The sequence below is a fragment of the Ursus maritimus genome, unplaced genomic scaffold (assembly GCF_017311325.1).
Source record: "Ursus maritimus isolate PB19 unplaced genomic scaffold, ASM1731132v1 scaffold_22, whole genome shotgun sequence".
In the NCBI taxonomy this organism is placed as follows: domain Eukaryota; kingdom Metazoa; phylum Chordata; class Mammalia; order Carnivora; family Ursidae; genus Ursus; species Ursus maritimus.
The window spans coordinates 20,590,224-20,611,783 of NW_024424675.1; the positions used below are offsets into that span (position 1 = coordinate 20,590,224).

General features: G+C 50.1%; 1 protein-coding gene across 3 annotated transcripts in view; it reads left to right on the forward strand.

Moving 5' to 3' along the window:
- The first annotated feature begins 785 nt into the window (after nt 1-785).
- The window catches only part of FKBP1A (FKBP prolyl isomerase 1A), a 21,757-nt gene continuing 982 nt past the window's right edge, over nt 786-21,560 (forward strand). For 2 of the 3 annotated variants that reach the window (XM_040638096.1, XM_040638097.1), the window contains exons 1-4: nt 786-927; nt 1,023-1,070; nt 16,347-16,459; nt 19,377-19,541. In XM_040638096.1, coding sequence (XP_040494030.1) covers nt 891-927; nt 1,023-1,070; nt 16,347-16,459; nt 19,377-19,505 — 327 coding nt within the window. In that variant the 5' untranslated portion in view covers nt 786-890 and the 3' untranslated portion in view covers nt 19,506-19,541. Of the gene's footprint in view, nt 928-1,022; nt 1,071-16,346; nt 16,460-19,376; nt 19,542-21,435; nt 21,539-21,560 lie in introns of those variants that run through there. The other variant, XM_040638095.1, reaches the window with a different exon arrangement.

Here is a 21,560-nt window from a genome sequence, read left to right on the forward strand (position 1 = left end):
GGCTACCTCAGGGAAGCATTCCACACACCCGACTAAGTTAGGCATCTCTGTTACACGCGCCTCAGAGCATAACGCCATGTACCACTCAGTTCTAACCAATTTGAAACTTCACATTTATCTCTGCGGTAATTTGATGGTGTCTCCCGCACCAGACTGTAAATTCTGAGAGGTCAGGGACTGACTCTGTCTCCTTCACTGTTGCTTCCCCAGCACCTAGCACAGTGCACCGCATATGGTAGGCGCTCAATAAGAACCCAAGTATGTAAACAATGAATGAATGAATGAATGAACGAACGAACGAACGAACGGGTGAAATCCCGACATGACATGACAGGTTTCATGCAGGGCAGTGTAAATACCGACTCCTCCTCTTCCAACGAAGAAAAGCAGAGCTCAGAATCTTGAACCATTTGGTGAACGCTAACGTGAACGCACACATGCGCTGACCTCCCACAACCATCCTTTTTACGCAAGTGTGTACTTCAAAGCGTGAACCTGCTCAAAGTCACCCAGCCAGTAAGCGGCCGACCCCCAGTCATTACTCCCATTTCCCAGATGCGGAAACTTGGGGAAAGAGACGCCGGCCCGGCCGGGAAAGGAAGGGTGGGGGAAGCAGGACGGCGCTCCAGACGGCTGCATCCGGAGGCCTCGGGGCCGCCGGGCTTCCGGTCCTCCAGCCCGCGGCCCGGGCTGCGGGGACGTGCGCGCCGTGTGGGGCGCGCACGCAGGGCGGGGCGTGCGGGGGCGCGCGCGTGCGCAGGCGAGGCTCCAAGGGCCGAGGCAGAGCCGGGGAAGCGCCGCCAGGTTTGCTGTCGGTCCACGCCGCCTGCCGCGCCGCCCGCCCGCCCGCGCGCCCAGCGTCCCCCGCCGCCGCCGCCGCCGCCGCCGCCATGGGAGTGCAGGTGGAGACCATCTCTCCCGGAGACGGTGAGTAGGCGCGCTTGGCGGGCCCGAAGTACCCCCGCCGCCGCGCGCATCCGCTCACCGCTCCCGTCTGTCTGTCTGTCTGTCTGTCTCCTCAGGGCGCACCTTCCCGAAGCGCGGCCAGACCTGCGTGGTGCACTACACGGGTGAGTCGGCGGGCTTGCGGGGTGGGGGTGGGGGTCTCGGCTCGGGGCGGCGGGCCACTGCGGCCTGGGGGCAAAGGCCCGGGGCGTGGCGGCGGTGGAGCCCGCGTGGCCCAAGGCGGAGGCCTGGGCGGTGGCAGCGCCCCCGAGGGGGCGACCTCTGGCCTGCCAAACCCGGGACGGTCTGAGCCGGCGCTTTCGCGCTTCCAGAGCAGTCCTATGCCCAATTCACAGATGGGGAAACTGAGGCTTGGGGAGGTGAAGTTGCTGGCGCAAGGTCACAGGTTCCGGAACGGGCAGCGCCCTGGCCAGGGACCATCAGAAAGAATTTATACCATTTCTGTGTCCCGGGTGACACCCTGCGTCCCCTTCCGGCCCTCCCTTGGATGGAGATAAGCAGGGCGAGGTAATTTCCAGTCTTCGGAGCTTCCTCTTCCGAAGTCGGGATTCGTCCCTCCGTCGCGGCTGGAGAAACGGCCGGGTTCCTAAGGTGCTGCTTTGGCTCAGCCTGGTCTTGGAGGAGCTAGGTCCGCAGTTCTTTTTCCTCTTCTTACTTTTGAGCCACTTAAAAATCCAAGCCTCAGTGGCAGCGACGGCCCAGGCTGACTGAACATGTAATTTAGCCCCCCACCCCCAACCCTCCTAGGAGTAGAGACTTTCTCCTCCCCATTTTAAAGAGAAAGAAACTGAGGCCCAGTTTGAGTAACGAACAGTAATGCAAGCCAAAGGAGATTGTAGACCTTCTGCCAGAATTCAGACTTCAGAGTGGATGCCTTGAGACCATCTTTTACTCCATGCCCTTACAAGGTCCTCCTGGGTTGTATTGGGGAGGGGGTGGAGGCTGAGCAGGCGGAGACTCCGTGGCTGTGCGCTGGAGGGGGGGCGGTGATTGGTGTAGCCACAGTTGTTGATATGAATAACCTTCCCTCCCCCTCCTCCTTCCCCTTTCTCCCCCTTCCCACCCTTTCCTCTGTTCCTCCTCCCCCTTCCTCTGTTTCTTCTCCTTCCCTCCCTTTTCCTCTTTCTCCTCCTCCTCCTGGGTAGTAGGCTGTAGGCAGTTAGGACTAAGCTGCTCAGGGATGAGCTCTGCCCTTCTCTCCCAGATTATGGGGGGAGCCCCCTGTTAAGGGAAATGATTTTCATAGGGAAAGAGGAGAAAGGCACCTAACATCTCCCTTCCCATGCCCTTTTACTTACTTGGCTGTTTTGTTTCTCTGGCCCTTCTCCAGGGGCAGAAATGGGGGCAGGGGGTGGAGGGAGTGAAGAACTAGAACCTTTTAAAAGGCTACCCAAGGAGGAAGTATTGAAACCCATCTTCATAGGGAACTTTCTCGTGCCTGTGAAATGAAACTGGAAAGTGCTTCTGACATTTTAAATGGCTGTCTCTGTAGGCGATGGTCAGCACCTGAGCCTAGGGGCTCTAATGGAGGAAAACTTGTCCGTTTGGTTGCTTTTGATCAGGGGAGTGAAAAGAGTAAGCATAGCCTTTTACAGTGCTGGGGTGAGTGGGCAGTTCATTCAGTTCCCACAGCCAACTGGGGCAGACACTGGGACCCAGGTGATGAGGTGACTTTTCTCACCCCCATTTGATAAGTAGCCACGTTACGATAATTGGCTCTGTCTGACTCCCAAGTCTGTGCCCCTCATGCTCGGCTCACCCGTCTTCTGGTGCTGATGGCAGGATTGGATCCACAGCATGTAGGCAGAACCGTGTTTCGCTGTGCCTTTTGGTGAAACGTCCCCACACAGCATGTCTGGAGCCTTTCCTAAGAGAACAGATGGTCGTGGGACCCAGAACACCATCAGGGCTCCCAGTGCCTCTTCTCCAAGTCTGTGTTTTCCTTGAGGGTGGCACCCACCCACACGTTCCCAGAACAGCAGCAGGACCCTGGCGTGCATTGGGACAAAAGCTCTCTTTTTCATTTCATTTTTGATAAGCTCTACAAAGGCGCCTTAGTGAGAAGCCAGCTCTGCCTCTTGCTCACAGAATAGGCTGTTCTTGGGCAGGCGGCTTTGTTCCTGTGGGTCTTTGCCACCAGCCTCCCAGGAAGAACCTGTTTGAGACCTGTGGGGGCGTGAGAGGAATGGGTAGGCGCTTTGAGATTTCATCTGTAGCAGCAAAGGCTTTCAAGCCTGTGGGAACAGAATTCATCTTGAGGGAACGTGATGGGGGTGGGGGAGTACCATAAGGACTTGAGGGTCTTCAAAGGCAAGAAGCCCACTGGACCTCAAGAAGGGAGAAGAAATTCTCATAACACTCCTAGTTTTCGTCCCTGTTTTTCTCTGCCTGGCTGCGTCAGTGTTCCCTTGTCAGATTTCTTTTTCTCTGCCTTTCCCAAGTGGTGGATGTTGGAAGTCCCCTGCGTGCCCTTCCACCCCCATGCCCAGTTTCTCACATTGCTTGGCTGTGTGACTCCAATGATTACACTTCCTAGGAGGGAGAATGTGATTGACCCAGGTTCGGGTCGGGCAGACACTGTTGATGCAGCCTGCTCTGGCCTGGTGTCGGCTGCTGCTGATTCTGGGGGCAGGTCCAAAGAAACAACCGTGGAAGGAGGGTAGCCAAAATCCCCTCTCAGCCACTGGAGATATGCATAGCACAGACTGACTTTGACCACATGGACATTTTAAGTGCTGCTGGTGGCTGCCAGTCATAGCCTTGAGGCCACTCTCAAGGCTCCCTCTGGTGCCTTCTGTGGCCTCTAGCAGAGCACGGCACGCTCATGGCTTCAAAGAAAGGCCTGCATCACCTGTTTGTGGTGCCAGAAGGGAAAATGAAAACTTTGCTGTCACCAGCCAAGCACCTCCTAGTAGCATGACAGGCATTGAGGTGGGAGGAAGGAGGTGGAAGGATAACCTGCCAAGTATGTGCCTTCAGGATCAAGTGGATTCTCACAGCTCCCTTCTTGCGTCTGGTAGCTTCGTCTTCTTTACTGTTGAGCTTGTCCTGACACACAGCTAGGCTTATGTCCCTTTTGCTCATATCAGCAGGCTACATGCCTGCCATTGTCAGAGCAACTTCAAGTGGATTGAAGGAATTCTTTTTTTATCCTCTTAAAAAGTAGTTGACATCTCATCCTTGGGATTGGGTTTAAGTTGTCAGTAGCCTGGCTTCTAAATGAGAAAAACCAGAGGTCCCTCAGCCCTACCTCCTCAGAAGGTCCACTTGGAGGGCAGCTGAGGTGGCCGTTCTTCTACAGGCCCGTCTCCAGCCTTTTGCTTTTCTTTAACTTCTGCTTCCCCTCTCCTGTCTGCTTTATTCCATCCAACCCCCGGCTGAGTGTTTCTTGGCTGATCTGATGGTGGGAGGAAGGCTCACCCCCAGCAGAGGCTCCTTAGATGGGTCCGGTCCCATGCCCGCCCTGCGGTGCCTTCAGTCAGAGAGGCTGTCACTGTTCAGGCAGCGCTGCACCAGGACCCTTTTCCTTCCTACAGCAGGTGTTTATCGAGCAGCAGCAGCAAGCCAGGCACTAGGGACACGGCCAGTGAACTACACGGGCAAAGACTTGATCTGGCGGGGCTTCCCCGGGGTGACGAGGCCTGTGGCTTGCAGGTGTAAACGTCAGGTGGCAAGAAGCACTGTGGAGAGGTGACCGCAGAGTGCAGGCATGGGGAGGAGGTTGCTGCTTTTGGTGAGGGTGGTTGGCAAAGGCCTGTGACAAAATGTCATTTTAATACTTATCCAAAGGAGGTTGGGGAGCCAGCAGTGTGGCTGCCCAGGGGAAGAGTCTTCCAGGCAGAGGACCTGAGGCTGGGGCATGCTTGCTGTGTTTGGGGAACATCAAGGAGACCAGTGTGGCTGGACTGGATGGTGGGAGAGGAAAGCAGTGGGAGAAGGAGGCGATGGTGGGGCCTTGTAGGTTGCTAGAAAAGCATTGGCTTTCTCTCTGAGTGAGGCGGCTTCTGTGTGCCATCTGTAAATGGGAGTAACCGCCTGCTGGGGGTGAGTACGTTCACGGGGCTGCCTATGTTCCAGGTACTGGGTGATGTATCCCCGCCCGTCCTTCGGCCAGCCAGCACCGCCTGAGATGCCTGGAGTGGGAGAGAGGTGTCAGCACTCAGCTTCTGGAGTGGTCCAGACTCACGCAGGACAGGGTTGGGGCCAAGACTCCAGCCTGCACTCCTTTACTCGTAGAGAAGTAGGCACTGATAAGAGAGACGGGTCTGAGTGAGGGTTCACGTTCAAGCAGGCCTACACGTTACCCACAGAATAGAACATATTGGCTAAGAAAGTTGCAGCCGATCTGCTAATTGTACGTACTGAGGGAGGTTGTTAGCGTTTGTTTCCCTTCCCTTGTTTCTTGGTGGGCACGGGAGAGGCAGGGTTGGGCTATACCAGCCTGGCTGTGTAAGTCGAGGTGCCAGTCCTTTTTTTTTGTTGTTAGTTGAAGTATAGCTGACGGACATTTCATTGGTTTCGGGTGTGCAACACAGCGACTCCACAAGCCTGCGCATTACACTGTGCCCCCACCAGGGTTACTGCCGTCGAGGGTGTCAGTTCTTTTTCTCCTCAAGTTTCCTGACCCTAATGGGGTTTTAACGTTTTGGAAATAGACCTCGCTGTGGAATCATTCTTTTCTTTCCTCTGGGATTGTGATTACCAACTTACACCGTCTCGCAGGTGCCCTGCTCTCTCCTTGCACGGGTAAGAGCAGAAGGCTCGCTTGGCTTAAATGCACTGAGGGCCCCGGAGCCCTCAGTGTGTGTGTGTAACTCTTACTTGTGAAGTTTTCAGACATAGAGAAAAGTCAGATAGCCCTGTGCCCACGACCTAGATTCTATGATGGTTGGCACGGAATAGACGCGGATGTGTGCATGGTCTCTGGGCTGCTCCTGAGTCACTTCGGCTGTAGACAGCATGACGCTTCACCTCGGAATACGCGAGCATACTCTTAAAAGTGAGCATGATCTCCTTATCCTCCTGCTGGTCACGTCTAAGAAAACTTAAAATAATTTAGGAGTACTTGAAGTCCAATTCATCTCGAAACCACCCCAGATGTCATTAAAGTGGTTATTTTTTGGAAACCAGAATTCTTTTAAGGTTTACTCATGCAGTTGGGTATTGTGTCTACTATCAACCTCTAAGAGTCCTCACACTGGTTTTTTCCTTAATGACCCCGGGTTTTCCAAGACAGCAGGCTTGTTAGCTTTCTGAGTCCCCTCCGCCTGTCCCCTGGCTTGCTCCCAGGGGTGTTGGACTCCCGCTCCCGCCCGGGGCCGTCTTCCAGCGCTTCCTACGTGATGACGTGTGCTTCAGATCTTGGGGACCGTCCCTGTTTGTGATGCCGAATTTGATCTTTTCTGTGAAGAGACACTTTCCCCTTTGCGGTAAGCAAGCAATCTGTGGGGTTCTTGGGCCTCCTGCCCGTGCCTGGTCCTCATCCGCCCTCCACCTCTGGCATTGACGCCACTGATAATTCTTGCCGGAAGACACCATTTCATTGGCATTTACGGAGTGGCAGTTTTAGAATTCCTTTCTCCCTTCTACATTTGTCAGCTGCCGTTCTATAAAATAGGGTAAAGCTTAATTCTTTTCCTTTAATTATCAAATTTTAAAGTGAGGAATTGGTTTTGTCATCTTCCCCAGTGGCGACGAATGACTCCCCCGCCCCCATCGACTAATTTTTTTGTTGTTCTTAGTATACTGTGGACTCAAATTTCTTCAGGGTTTAAAATCATTGATACTCATTATTCTTTTTGATATTCACATTGTCCCAGATTTGGCCAGTCGGAGCCCCTTTGGGCTTCCTCCAGTACCTTTTTGATATGCTTGCTCCCCTTGTTCCTTAATCACTTCCCTTGGTTCCCCTACTCTGGTCCTGGCCGCAGTCATCTCTCCAGAGAGTTCTGATTCCTTTCAGTGGGTCTCATAGACTGTTTTTTCCCCATTAACAGCTTTATTGGGTATAATTTATGTACCATAAAATTTACCCGTTCATCCCTAGGCTTTTTAACTTGAATGTTTTTGGTGGTTAAAACCTGATTCTGTGGGGCTCCTGGCAGTAGAGCGTGCGACTCTTAATCTTGGGGGTCGTGAGTTCAAGTCCCATGTTGAGTATGGAACCTACTTAAAAACAAACTGATTTTATGAAGCGCTCATGGGTTCATTGTATCTGAAAGTAGGGATCACTTGTCTGCCTTGGGATTTTCTCTAAAAATAGTATTGTCACCTGCTATTTCTCCTGGAAAAGGCCAGGGGTATTTTGGATAACTCAAGCGTGTACTATCGGGTTCTCCCGTTGGTGCTCAGGGTGATGTTTGTTTATTTTTATTTCTCTTTTTCCTCTCCTGTCCTTTTACGTACTGAAGAACTCACCTGAGTCCTTGTATTCCTTCCCTCGGTTCCCTTTAACTTTGGCCAGATAAATTCTAGCAGTGCAAAGATACTGAGGAGGAGGAAGGGGGAGGGAAATAATCCCGCTCCTGGGTGCTGCCGTCTCTGCTCTCATTGCCTTTATTTCTCCCCTCCCAGGAGCTCAGACCACCCTGGCCTGCCTTCAGTTCCTGACCCCCAAGCCCGTCCCGCCCAGGGAGCTCTCTGGCCCTGCGCTTAGGTGCCACCATTGCCACCCCTCCCCCCCACAGGCAGGCTCTTATCCATCACAGCTTACAGGGCACCCCTCAGTGAGTCTCCCCTGACTGACCCTTGGCTAAAGTGGTTCTTCACACGTGCAGATGACATGCACCTCTGATTCTCCAGCAGAGGGCCAGTCCATGTCCTTTGTGGCCTGCCTCACAGTCAGGCTGTGTACAGTTGCCCCCACTCTTTCCCCAGCGGACTGCAGGCCTCAGGAGACCAGACCCACGCTGGTGGTAGTCTCCAGGGTCTCTCCCCATCAGTTCCTGGCATGGAGTCACTCAGGTCATTTAGGACTCCAGCAGAGGTGGACAGGGCCCACATTCCTGTTATGTTTGGTATAATATTTCTGTTTCCTTTAAGTTAGAATAAGAATGAGAAAATGACATTTTGGACTTTGCCCCATCCCTGTGGATAAATAAAATTGTGGTTACTTCCTCTCACACCTGCTACATACAGGTCAGCACTCCAGGCCCTTCCTTTAGTCATTCAACAAATGTGTTAGGAGCTGAGGAAAGCCTTGGCCTTGCCCTTGAGGTGCTTACCTTAAGGGAGTGCCTTCTCCTGTGCCTACTTTTACAAGAGAAGTGCCTTGAGCAGTCCACACCTGCAGTAGAAGTGTACGTGGTCTTGGACGTGTATGGCTCAGGTTGGCAGGAGGAAGGAGCTGGCCAAGTGTGTGCAAAGGCCTGGAGGGGGAAAGGGTGCCTTTGCTTTTTCTACAAGTACTTACTGACCATCTGTTTTGTGCAAGGCACAGTTCTAAGCACTAAGAATATAGGAATGAAGAAGACATAAGAGGACAGTCCCTGTCCTTGTAGATCTTACACTGTAGTAGGAAAGACAGATAACAAATACGATTGATAAGCAAAAATACATTGTACATTAGCTAGTAAGTGCGAAGGAGGGGACAGGAGAAGGTTGAGATTTTAGATAGACCCAGGATGACTTCAGTGAGAAATTAGCATTTGAGACAAGACCTGAAGGAGGTAAGGGAGTAGTCCATGTGACTGTCTGGTAAGAGCATTTCGGGCAGAGGGAACAATAGGGACAAAGGCTCTGGGGTGGGAGTGTCCCTGGTGTCTATAGAGAACAGAAGGAAACTGTTCTTGGAGTGGAGAAGTGTGAGAGTCATCAGAGATGAAGTCAGCCGGATGCCAGCGTGGGGTGGCAGGACGTCGTAGGCCATTTGTAGGACTTTGGATTCTGTTCTGAGTAAGATGGGGAGCCACGCGAGCGTCTGGAGCAGAGGAGTAATAGGGTCTGACTTGTATTTTAGAAGAATGTCCTTCTAGCTGCCACGCCAGGTTTAAACCGGAGGAGAAAGAGGGCAGAAGCAGGGACACCAGGGAGGGGATTATTATAATCATCTGGAGCCATGCCCCAGAACTCATGCCTTTACCCGTTATACCCCACAGCTTCCCGCCTCTGTGTTTTCTGGAAAACAGAAAAAAAAGAAAAGCTAAAGATCACGCATATTTCTACCATTACCAAATAGCCACTGTTAAGTATTGTTTTCCTTCTGTGCGTCTCCCCCCCACCCTGCCCCAGCCCCATGACATACAATGTGCCAGTCCTCCTATTTGTATTGTGATAAAGTGGGAAATGGAAAGGCATGCCCACAAGGTCATGCATTTTGGTTCGTGGTCTGGGATCCTGTGTGTTCTTCCCGTCATGGGACCTCCTGTGAAAATACACTTTTGTGGGGCGCCTGGGTGGCTCAGTCGTTAAGCATCTGCCTTCAGCTCAAGGCGTGATTCCAGGGTCCTGGGATTGAGCCCCGCATCGGGCTTGCTGCTCTGCTGGGAGCCTGCTTCTTCCTCTCCCACTCCCCCTGCTTGTGTTCCCTCTCTCGCTGGCTGTCTCTGTCAAACGAGTAAATAAAATCTTAAAAAAAAAAAAGAAAGAAAATGCACTTTTGGTCGTAGAATCGAAAAAGATTTAGCAAAAGGTTGGGAGCATTTCCAGATAAGAGACGGGATATGTTCTTGCACTGGGTTTGTGTGATGGGGAGGAGGAAGCTGGCTCCCTCTTTGGGTAGGCACTTGACCTTTGATCATACCACATGCATGGGGTTCTCAGAACTCCCAATTCAGGAAGGTTGCCCAGGGAGTGCAACCACAGAGGCCTGGAAATGGAGTGAAGAGATAAGCTTTGGATTCATACATCTTAGCTACCACAGGATGGGGACAAGTGGATAGCTGATCATGAAAGTGACATGGCTTCTCTAAACATTTGATTTCATTTTATTTCAAATCCAAACATAAATCATTTGCTGAAGGCTCATGTCTTTCTTTTAGGAGGGCTCTTTTGGTAGAGTTTCCCATGAAAGTTCTTGCAAAAATCTAATTTTGTATTCTTTTAAAGTCAAAACAGTAAAGACTATTGTGAGGTCATATCAGTGCCAAACCTTTCTAGATTTTTTTTTAAAGATTTGTTTATTTGAGAGAGAGAGAGAGGAGGGAGAGGCAGAGGGAGAAAGAGAGAAAATCCGCAAGTAGACTCCCTGCTGAGCATGGAGCCCAACGTGGGACTCAATCCCAGGACTCTTAAGACCATGACCTGAGCCGAAATTGAGTCCAACCTCAACCAGCTGAGCTACCCAGGCACCCCAGAAAGCTTTCTAGATTTTTAAGATTTCTTTCTTCAAACATACATTAGTCTCAACACACACACTTACTCACTAGCAGTATTTTTTGTGACTTGCCTTTGTTGTCTTTCCAAAGGGTCAGCTAGGACCACTTTTTCTGTCACACTCATTTTTCATTTCTTTACATACTATTTATGTTTTCTGTACTCAGTAAATGTAACTGACATCAATGAGTCTGAGAGTAAACATAGCTGACCGGCCCTTGGTAAGCATAAAATGCATGTGGAGAAGAAGAATTGGGGGTGACTAGAGACTGGGGACTGAAGGCTCTTTTGCTGTGCTGAGGCTGTGCAGGCTGTGGGAGTCTTTGGCGAGGCAGTTAGGTAACAGGCGGTTGAGGGAGCTTCTGTATACAGTGAGGAGGAAGGGCAACAGCCAAGCCTGGGTCAGTATGCCCATTTGCACCTGGATCAGTACACCCATGTGGGAATGTTCCAAGCGACTTCAAATGCAAATCTGCAGAAAAATTGGCAGCTTTCACTTTTGTTCCCCCTCTTCCATTCAACCGTTGTACTTTTTAAAAAGTTTTTTATATATTTATTTGACAATATATATTTTATATATATTTATCCCCCCCCCCTGCTGAGCAGGGAGCCCAGTGCAGGGCTCGATCCCAGGACCCTGGGATCATGACCTGAGCTGAAGGCAGACGCCCAACTGACTGAGCCACCCGGGCGCCCCATCAACCATTGTACTTTTGTACTTAAGAAAATCCCTGTTGAGTTGAAAGCAGAAGTCCTTTCTCCCTCTTCCATCTGTAAATGGAAAGAGCTTTATTTTGTTTGGCAGTTTTGGAGTGTGGGATGTTCTGTTTTGTTGTCGTCGTTGTTGGGTTTAGGTTTGGGCTTTTTGTTTTTAATTTTAAGACTCTCTGTAGTTTGAACCCTATAAAATGCTGCCTGTGAAAACCACCTGCAAAGATTCCGTCAGCAACTGAAAACCACACTGTGAGTCATGAGCTTTAAGTGCCACAGGTGTGAAGCCCTCACTACAGGTCCTTCTGCGGTCACCCTTCCCACCCTGGAGAGGGTCCCAGGGGGCTCTACCTTCCATGACACACTGTTGCGTTATTAGTGAAATAATAACCCCGTGGTCCTCTTGAGTCTCCAGATCGTGGCCTTGGGTCTTCACCATCCTTCTGTGACTTGGGCCAAGTACCAGGAGCGTAGTCGAAGGGCACTTTGCTCAGCAGCCGCTGGCCAGGTCTGCCTTTGCTGGTTCCTTCTGAGCGAGCACACCCTGACACAGGCAAGCGGCAGGAACGAGCACGCTGCTGTGGGGGAGGTGAACTTGAGATTCTTCTCCACATCTTTTTTTTTTTTCAAGCCCTCCTCCCTCTCCAAGGATTTGAGTCTGGTTCTTCCCCAAAAGAACAGCTGAATCGTTTTGGGAGGCAGCTCAGATGAAGGTGACATCAGCAGTCTCGCAGCCAGAGGCTGCTTCACGGTCCCTCATGCAACCATAGCTTTTGCTCCTTTCATGGTCCTTGTGCTTTTAGCCAGAGACCCCCAAGTTTTCACATTTTTTTCTCACTGATGAGTAATTTAAAGGTGCCAGAAGTAAAAATTGTCATTCTGGAATTAGCCCCCAGATTCTTCCCTACCATCCAGGGAAGAGGTCTAAATATGGAAGCCTCATGCTTGTCCTGCTGGTTCTTAAGAATCGTGCAGGCGAAGCCAGTCTTAACAGCAGGCATGCGGGCGGCCAGCATGGCAGGTGCCAGGGGTTGAGCTGACTGCCGCAGGGATGTAGGACTCTGAGGCCAGGTCTGTGACCTCAAGCTGTGTTCAGTCAGGAGAGACAAAACAGTCATTCTCGAAATGGAGAATACGGAGCTGTCCCAGGCTGTCTGCAGGTCGTGAGGCACCGTCAGTGCTGCAAATAGAGGGCCATGCTGGTGATGGGTTTTGCTAAGAGTGGCCTCTGGAGCGTCGAGTATCAGCTGTCGTGTCTGAGCTTAACCTCAGTTGCCTTCTCTGATCAGAGTGTGCTTTCTCTAGGAAATGATGGCACTGGCTTGGCAGGTGGTTTTGCTGTTCAAGGGCTCCAGGTCCTGGCACACAGATGTCCAGAGTTCGTTCAGACGGGAGCCGCGGCTGAGACGTGCTGGGCCGCCTGCTTTACTTGCCCCCTCCCTTGACAGGAGGTTCCTCACCACCCACTGCCAGGTTGGCTGTAGGAGGGAAATGCATGTAGGATTTTAGTGAATCTCACTTTTTTCACTTTAAAAAAAACCCCAGTTTTGTAGAGGCATAACCCACATCCAGTAAACCGCTCATGTTTAATGGGTCCAATTTCGTAAGTTTTGATATGTCTCTTTGTTATCCTTTGAAACCTCCTGTTTCTATCCCCAGCAACCTATGGCCTGCTTTTCTGTCAGCAGAGTTTGTGTTTTCTAAAATTGCATATACGTTGAGTTGTACCGTGTATAGACCCGTGTCTGGCTTCTTTTGCTCAGCATAATTATTTCGAGATCATTATGTTGTTCCGTGTTATCAGAGGTTCATTCTTTTTTATTGCTGAGTAGTTTCCTGTTGTATGGATGTACTTGTGTATCCATTCACCAGTTGGCAGATGTTTGGGTTGTTCCAGTTTTTGGCTTTTCCAAGTGAGCCTGCTGTGAACATCAGTGTGTTAGTCTTTCTGCGTGGCTGTCGTTTCTCCTGGGTATTTATCCAGGATAAGTAGAATGGTCAGGTCATATGGGAGGTATATGTTTAACTTAGATGGCCAACCTGTTCTCTTTCCAGAGTGGTCGTTCCATTTTATATTCCCGTCAGCAGTATGTAAGAATTCCAGTTCCTCCACACCCTTACCAGTGCGTGATATGATCAGTCTTCTTAGTGGTACTCATCCTAGTAAGTAGTAGTTGTATCTCCTAGTGCTTTTAATATGCGTTCTTATAATGACTAATCACGGTAAGCATCTTTTCACGTGCTTACTTGCCACTTGTGTATTTTTTTTCAGTGAAGTATCTGTTCAGATCTTTTGCCCTTTTTTAATTGAGCTGTTTGTTTTCTTACTGTTGAGTTTTGAGAGCTCTTTATATATTCTGGTCGCAAGTTCTTTTTCAGATATGTGCTTTGCAAAGATTTTATCCCAGTCTATGGCTTGAGTTTTCATTCTCTTAAAAGTATTTTTCAAAGTGCAGAAGTTTTTAGTTTTGATGAAGTTCAGTTTATCCTTTTATGGATTGTGCTTTTTGGCCTCATATCTAAGAAATCTTTGCCTAACCCACAGGCACAGAGATTGTGACTAACCCACGGGCACAGAGATTATTTCCCTGTGTTGTCTTCTAGAAGTTTTATAGGTTTGTTTGCATTTAGGTCTGTTATCCATTCTGGGTTGATACTTGATTATGATGTAAAGTATAGGTCCAAGTTTTTACTTTTTGTCTGTGGGTGTCCAGTTGTTCCAGCCCAATGTGGTTTTCGTGTCTGGAAGTTTGGTTTGAATTTTACCGTCCTTACGTCTCTGTCAGTTTTGGGGTAGTTTCAGTTGATTGATTAGTCTCCTCATTATGGGTCGTGTCTTCCCTCCTGCTTGCATGCTTGGTAATTTTGGGTGCTTGACATGGTGAATTTTACCTTTTGGGGTGCTGGATATTTTTATTCCTATAAATCTTCTTGAGCTTTGTCCTGGGAAGCACTTAAGTTATTTGGAAACAGTTTGATCCTTTTGGGTCTTGCTTTTATGATTTGTTAGGTGGGTCTGGAGCAGTGTTCAGTTTAGGGCTGATTATTCCCCACTACTGAGATGAGATCTGGGTATCCTACCCAGTGCCCTCATAAACCAGGATTTTCTCTAGGCATAGTGGAACAGTCACTGATCCCAGCTCTGTGTAAGCGCTGGGCACTGTTCCTTCTAATTTTGGAGAGTTCTTTTCCTTGCCTTAAGTAGTTTCCTCAAACACACGCGCTGATTAGTATTCTGCTGAATACTCAAGAGGGACCCTCTGCAAATATCCAGGATTTCACTCTACACCTCTCTCCTTCCTGGTTTATGTCCTTTGGACTCAGCTGCCTTGAGCTCCATCCAGGTCCCTCTCCCTGGAAACGACCAAGGGTGTAAGCTGGGCAGGCGTTGGGCTTGCCTTGTTAGTTTCCCCTCAGGGATCACTCTCCCTTATTGCTGTGTCCAGTGTCTTAAAAACTACATTTTAGCTATTGTCTGTGTTGCTTCTCTGTCTCTACTCTCTTTTTATGGTAGGGGTTTTGTTTTGTGTTTTATTTGGTGCTTTTTTGTTTTTGCCTTTTGCTAGAGCCAGGCCCCACTACCCACTGACTCTGACCATTTGTAGGTTAACTAAGCCTTAGAGTTGGTTTCCATATTTTTGTTTTAAGCAGGCCCCGGGTGGGTGGATGGAAAGGCTCTCTGCGTGGTACAAGAAAGGATTCTGAGAATCCGGACTGCTCATTGCCTACTCTCACCCTTAATGCAGGGTTCAAGTAGGTTGGGTTCAGTGTATACAGTACAGCTCGTAGGGGATGGACTACCATGAGAGTTGTGGAGGGCGGACACCTGTTTTTCTCCCAGCTGATCATTTATAGGAAGCTACTCAAGTCCTGCCATTTGTCATTTCTTTTATCAGGCCATGATTGTATTCTGGTGAAGAGATGGGGTCCAAGTACACCCCAGCTTGCTAGTTCTGGGGCACCAGTTCCTGGCTCTGCACTGACTTGGCGCAGGGGTGGATTGCCACCCTCCTGTCTGCCTCTCGGTCCTCAGCCCCCGGCTCCAGACTTCAGGCGGCGTCAGCACCCACTCTGTCAGGACATCTGTCTGCCTTCCTGCTCTGTTAGGACAGCAGTTCCGGTCCCTGCCACTGCCCATTTCCTATTTCGTCAAAGTTCGGCTAGTCTGGTGGCTCTGATAAAGCTCTCAATTGATCTCTGCTTCCCCATCCCACTTACAAGCGTTGACATTGTTTTTTACATTGGGGTTTATGTTAGGATTTCCCTCCTCCTCTACAAACATCCGAACCCAACAGAATTCTGTGTTTTGCTGGGTCTTCCGAGTGATACCTAGAGCCATAGTGGGCACCCACCCGCGGACTCCCGTGAAATCCGCTCTGTGTTAGTTCTATGTCGAAAATTGGCTAACCCCTTCCAGTCTGGGATGGTGGCTTGAAGTTCAGGACTGCAGTGACGGCTATCTCATTGGCTGACTCTGGCTGCCAGAGAAACCACTGCGATGGTCCTTTGTGAACGAGGAGTGGCAGGTGTCTGTTCGTGTGCCGCTCACCCTCTGGCATCTCCATCTCCGCAAGTCCCCCTTTTGGTAGAGGCTGCCACTGTGGTTTGTCTGGCTTCTGGGACACCGGAGTCATTCGAACATGACTTTTGGATTTATCGTCTAGCTTTACTACTTCGGCAGGTTGCTTCACTTCCCTCTGCGTCACTTCCTTCCTCTGTGAAATGGGGACAGTGCTGGGGGAGGAGGGAGTAGATTTATGTAGGAAAGTCCCTGACTCCGAGTGGGAGCCCTGCCCCACAGTTCTGCTGGCGTTGTCAGGAGTTCCCCGCTGAGAGGTTCTCAGTGTCTTCTCTGTCGCCACTTCTCCAAGTCTCTGACACCAACTAGTGTCCTCCAGTTCAGTTCGGTTCTGACACTACCACGTTTCTGTAAAAGGGGATGGGTGAACTGAGGAAGGCCTCTTGCTTCTGGACTGCATATGACTGCCAGCCCTAGCATATGCCTGAAGGGCCCACAGTTACTGTTAGTCTGGGAGCATGCTGGAAATTGATGTCGGGAGCGTGGACACCTCCCCATTCTCAGACCAGGGTAACAGCTGCCTGCCGCTGGTGGTCAGCTCACTGCTTGGAGTCGGGAAGAACATTCATAGCCCCAGGGCAGAGGGACTATCCCAACTCTGTAGAGGCCCACTGAGGACACAGGAAATCCTCCCTGGACACCGCACTTCCTCAGGCCTCCGGCAGCCCCGCCAGGCCCTTCAGCGCCGGCGTCCGGGATGGGCACTCTACTGCCGGCTTCTGACTCGCCTTATGTCATCACTCCTTGTTGCTCATGTTACAACTGCCCTTTTTCACAGGGATGCTTGAAGATGGAAAGAAATTTGATTCCTCCCGGGACAGAAACAAGCCCTTTAAGTTTATGCTAGGCAAGCAGGAGGTGATCCGAGGCTGGGAAGAAGGGGTTGCCCAGGTATGCTCTCGTTTGTTTTGTTTCGTTTCCTAGTGTCTACCTTTTAAATGATGCTTATGGGTAGGACATTCGTATGGTTCAAAAATCAAAAAAAGGTGTGAGTGGAAAATTTCACTTCCATCCCACCCCATCTTGCCAGTCCCCTCACCCCTAGCAACTCATGGTAATTTTTTTTTGGGGGGGGGGTAGAGTTTTCTTAAGCATTATACGAAAACATACTTTTTCTTTCTTCTTCTTCTTTTTTTTTTTTTTTTTTTTTTTTTTTTTGCTGTAGACACACACAGTGTTCTGCACTTTGCTTTTTCATTTAATCTTTCACACTTTATTTATCCGGACATAAAAGAAGAGGAAACTCTCTTCCCACATTCCCTTAGGTGAGGTGTATTTTATTTATTTGATCAGTGCAGTACCCTGTTGATGGTCATTTCCAGTATTTTCTATTATGAACATTGCTACAGTGATTAATCTCGTGTGGACTTAATTTTACATTTGTGTCCGTGTTGCCACAGGCAGATTCTCAGGAGGGGTGAGTAGTTCACTGGCTGTGCGCACTGTATTTTGACATATTGCCAAGTCGCCATCCGTAGGGATTACACTGAGTCGCCACCAGCGGGCTGTGTGAGGGTGCCTGTCTTCTCCCAGCCCCGCCAGCAGTATGTCATTCAGCTTTTGGATTCAGGACCATACAATGAGTGAAAAATGTTATCTTGGTGTGGTTTTAATTTGCATTTGTCTTATTATTGGCCATGTTGTGTCAGACCCCTTCTGAGAGGTCATAGTCATGGAGAGGGTCATTTTGTTTGTCTTGAGTCTGTTTCCTCAGCCCTCCCTCCCCATTTGTGTAAACAGCTTTTGTTCTGCCAACGTGACAGAATTCCCAGTGGACAACAGGGGACCCCAGGGGTGCCAGATTTCAGTTGGCTTCTAGCCTTCCATCAAGCCCAGCAGGTTTTTTTCCCAGCCCTAACCAGGTTCCAGCGTCCTGAGACACAGGGAGCTTTATAGTCAGCCTTGCGTGATGGGTAATTAGTCTGTTTCCCTCTCACCGAAGAGAATTGAGATATAACCAAAGTGGAGAGAAAGTGGAGTGTCTTTCCCTTTTCCAGAATACATGTTGCTCTACTTCCTCTATAAACCATCACCGATTTATCTCCAAGTGAGCTGCTCAACTTGCAGAAACTTGAAGCCATCCCACTCCCAAGTGTCTCGATTTCTGTCCCTGCAGGGTAGAGGGTTGGCAGTGCAAGAACGAGAGGATCTTTTGGTTCGCTTCCCTTTGGAGACCTCGGTCCCCACTGCCTGCGTCTGGCTGGCTCTGGGTCTGTAGCTCATCTCCCACGACCGTGCCAACCACTGTCCACACCACAACCATCTTCTGTGGCTGTTCCGGCAGTGGGACAATAACTGTGTTGTGTTCCAAGAGCCGTGGCTGCCACCGAGATCGTGTTATCAGCCTATTTTACATCCCAGGCTTGGCGAGGCCTGACCAGTGTTCAGGAGATGCCAAGTCTCCCCCTGGACCCAGTGTGCTTGGGGGTCAGTCACAGGCCTGTCACTTGTGAAAAGTCTGGGTGGTTTGAGACCTGCACAGCGCATCTTTGAAACTCCACAGGGTATTTCTTTGAGTGGGTTAGAAGCACAGGAAGAAGGGAGGGGTTGTCTTGCGCCCCCTTTCCCTTTCTTTTGATATTGTTGTTGTCTTGCTCTTACCTGTTTATAAGTCCGCAGTCCTGCCGCAGGTACTGTTTGGGCCGCTTGCTTTTTTCCCCTCTGTGTCTCGGCCGTCTTTCCGTGTTAGTGCATTTAAGGCCACTGTGTCCTTTTAGTGGCTGACGCACGGGGCCAGTGTGCCTGCGAAACCCCTCCTTGAAACGGGCATTTGGGTTGTTAGCAGAAGATTCTGGAAGTGGAATTGCTGAGTAAAAGGATGTGACTGTTTTGAATTTCATGAGATTAAGCCATATGCTTTTAACTGCCCTTTACCACCCTGGGCCAGCACGTCCCGGTTTCTGAAAGGAGATGTGAGGAGCACGGGTTGGGAGTCGTGTTGGAGTGTGAGCGCAGCCTGCGGCTCCATCTCAGTCGCTGTCTCTGGGGCTGGGTCAGGGAGCCAGGAGCGCACACCGGGAGGCTGAGCAGAATGCTGACAGGACCACAGACAGCGGAGAGCCTGCTCGCCGTTCAGAAAATATATATTGACACTTATTTATGTATTTGACTTGGAAATGGAAAAGTGCAAACGTGTATTACAAAGTGAAAAACTTGCCTCCACCCTGGCCACCGTACTCTGTTCTTCCGGTGGGAGAATGCTGGTATTATTTGTGTCCTTCCAAAGGTATTTTCTGTTTATCTAGGCAAGGTGCAAATATATAAATATTTCCTTTTCTTTTCCACACAAATGGTAGCCTACTATACATGCTACTTTGTAAAATCATGTCCTTTTTGAAGTTTTTCTATATGAGTGTTAAGTATAAAATATAGAAAGTACAGAAAAGTAGACTACCCCAAATATTACTTTGTGTGTTTTCTCTTAAAACAGAGTTTTGGTCAAAATGCTCCTTTTTTAAGAACGTAGATGCCACTTAACAAGTGCTTTGAGTGACAGGCCACCGAAGGCCCAAGGGGCGGCACGGGCACAGTGCTGGCTGCCCAGAGTCAGGTCAGTGAGGCCTGCACTGAGAGGTGCATGTCGTCTTCCATTGGGCCTCTCAGCGCCAGACGCAGGGATCGTGCAGCCCGACGGCCAGCCTCCATGTTCTGCACCGGGAGGTCCTGGCCCCCAGGCAGCCACACGGTCACTGGCATGTTCGAGTTCCGTGATGCTGGCTAAGGGACACCCCGATAAACAGCCCTGCTTCTTAACAGAGACAGTTGGGGAGTGTGTTTGCTTGAGTCTTTCTTTTTGTTCTTTTCACAGATGAGTGTGGGTCAGAGAGCCAAACTGACCATCTCCCCAGACTATGCCTACGGTGCTACTGGGCACCCAGGCATCATCCCGCCAAATGCCACTCTCGTCTTTGACGTGGAGCTTCTGAAACTGGAATGACAGGAATGGCCTCCTCCCTGAGCTCCCCATTCTTGGGTAAGGAATTGAATGCTGAAGGGCCTTTTCCTACCTTTGTACTTCCCATGTTACACCCAGTGCTTGGTGGGTAACAGAACCAAAAATGCCACGGGTTTTTTTCCCCCTACATTCTTGCTCTATTGGGTAACATTTCGGTTTTAATTATTAGTGTACATCTTGAATGCGGAAGTTGGTTACCCTGTGGAAAGGGATGGCATATGTTCTCCAACAAACTCTTTGGGATGGGGCAGCTGATAGTAGCTGCTTAAATGAAAGATGTTTTTATATTTAACTTAGAAACTAAAACTGAGTTGGGAACCGGAAATGTGGCCACATTTAGAATGCCAGCATTTTAGTTCTTCAGAAGCAAGACTGTTGAGGACTGCTCACCCCGTCCTAGTGCATGCAGCCCCCTTGCCACGTAGAGTGAGGCCACTGCCTGTTAGAGGGTGTAAGAGAGGCACTGTCACCTGGGCCGGCTGCCTTAGGGTCAAGCCCGGGACACTGGAGCACACAGGCCCGCTTACTTTCCGTGGCTGGAAAGGTGAGGCCAGGGGGTGCTTGTGAAGTGTAGAGGTGCTGTCAGTCCTAAGGAGGGATCTGAGGGGTTGATCAGCCTTGCTGTGTAACAGGTAAGGGAACTGAGGTCTGGAGAGAAAGATTGAGGTCACTTGCAGGCAGTGGCAGACAAAGACCAGAACCTCTCTCCTGCTTCCCCTTCCTGGACTCGCTTTCCTTCCTTTTACCCTCATCTCTAGGAAACCAAACTCAGTGTCTTTAATGGCTCATAACTTTTCATGTGGGTATCAGAATCATAAAACACACAAATGCTGCCATCTTCTTTCCACTTGGCCCCAGACCTCTAGGTTTGCCTGCCTTCTGGCCCTGGAACCAGAGGACCACAACCAGGGGCTGGATGAGAATGCTTTTGTTTGAAAGCCGTCACAAGTGGCTGCCAGCCTGTTGCTTCTGGTCTAACCCTGTCCTGCTGTGGGCTTCTTTAAGTACAAGGGCTTTTTAAATTCTTAGCTATTTTCATTCTCTGTGGTTTGAGCTCTACATGCGTAGGTCAGGTTTGATGACCCTTGCTTCTCTACTTGTCATTCTCACCAGGAGGGAACTCTTGACATTTTACAGAGCCTCTTTGCTGAAAGGTCTACACCTAGTCCAAACCCTCTTTCCTGTTCTTTAAGATCTGAAGCCTCTGGACATAAAAGTATTTGAAGGGAGCCTTGGAATTATCCTGATTTGGGTACAGGCGTTCTGTAAAAAGGAAGGGAGAGAGGGCTACGAGTCACCCTGGCCTAAGCCTCCCACCACGCCGCTGAAGAACACCTCAAAACTCCTCGCACAGGTCTTAAAGGAAAGCCCAAGGGCAGACCTAGAAAGTTGAGGGTTTGAGTAAATGAGTAAAGACCACAGACACTTTCTAAATCTCTTCAACCTGAGGTTTGTACCAACTTAGTGCTGCGCACACGAAAGTCACGTAGGAAGCCTATTCGAAGACTCTCCTGATGCCCCGGTCACACCTTGGACAGTTAACCACAATTACTGGGAGTGGGAGCCCAAGTATGGCAAGTTTTTAAAGCCCCCAAGTGATTGCTTTACGCAGCCAAGTTGGGAGACCCACTGATAATGGGGAACTGTGCCGTCACTGCTCTCCTCAGCAAGGTAGATGTAACCTTAGGTGAAAAAAACCCACTACCAATTTCGGCAAGAAGGAAACTGCTCGCCTGGGAAGCCAGCTCGAGCCCAGCAGGCTCTCCCCAGCAGGAGCAGAAGTGGCTTCTTCCAGGTGGGACCTTGCAGCTCCTGGGGAAGGGGCGTGGTGTGGTAGACAGCCCGTGTCTGTCCCCGCCGCGCACGTGGAGCGCCGTGTTGCTGGAACTGATGGACTTTCTGTTCCCGACAGATGCGCCATGGAGGGGTGTGGCGCCTCCAGACGCGCCCGCGCGAGTCCGTATGGAGCTTTTCCTGATGTTCCACTACACTCTTTGTATAAACATCGACCCCGACTGAATGTGTTCTGTCACCTGG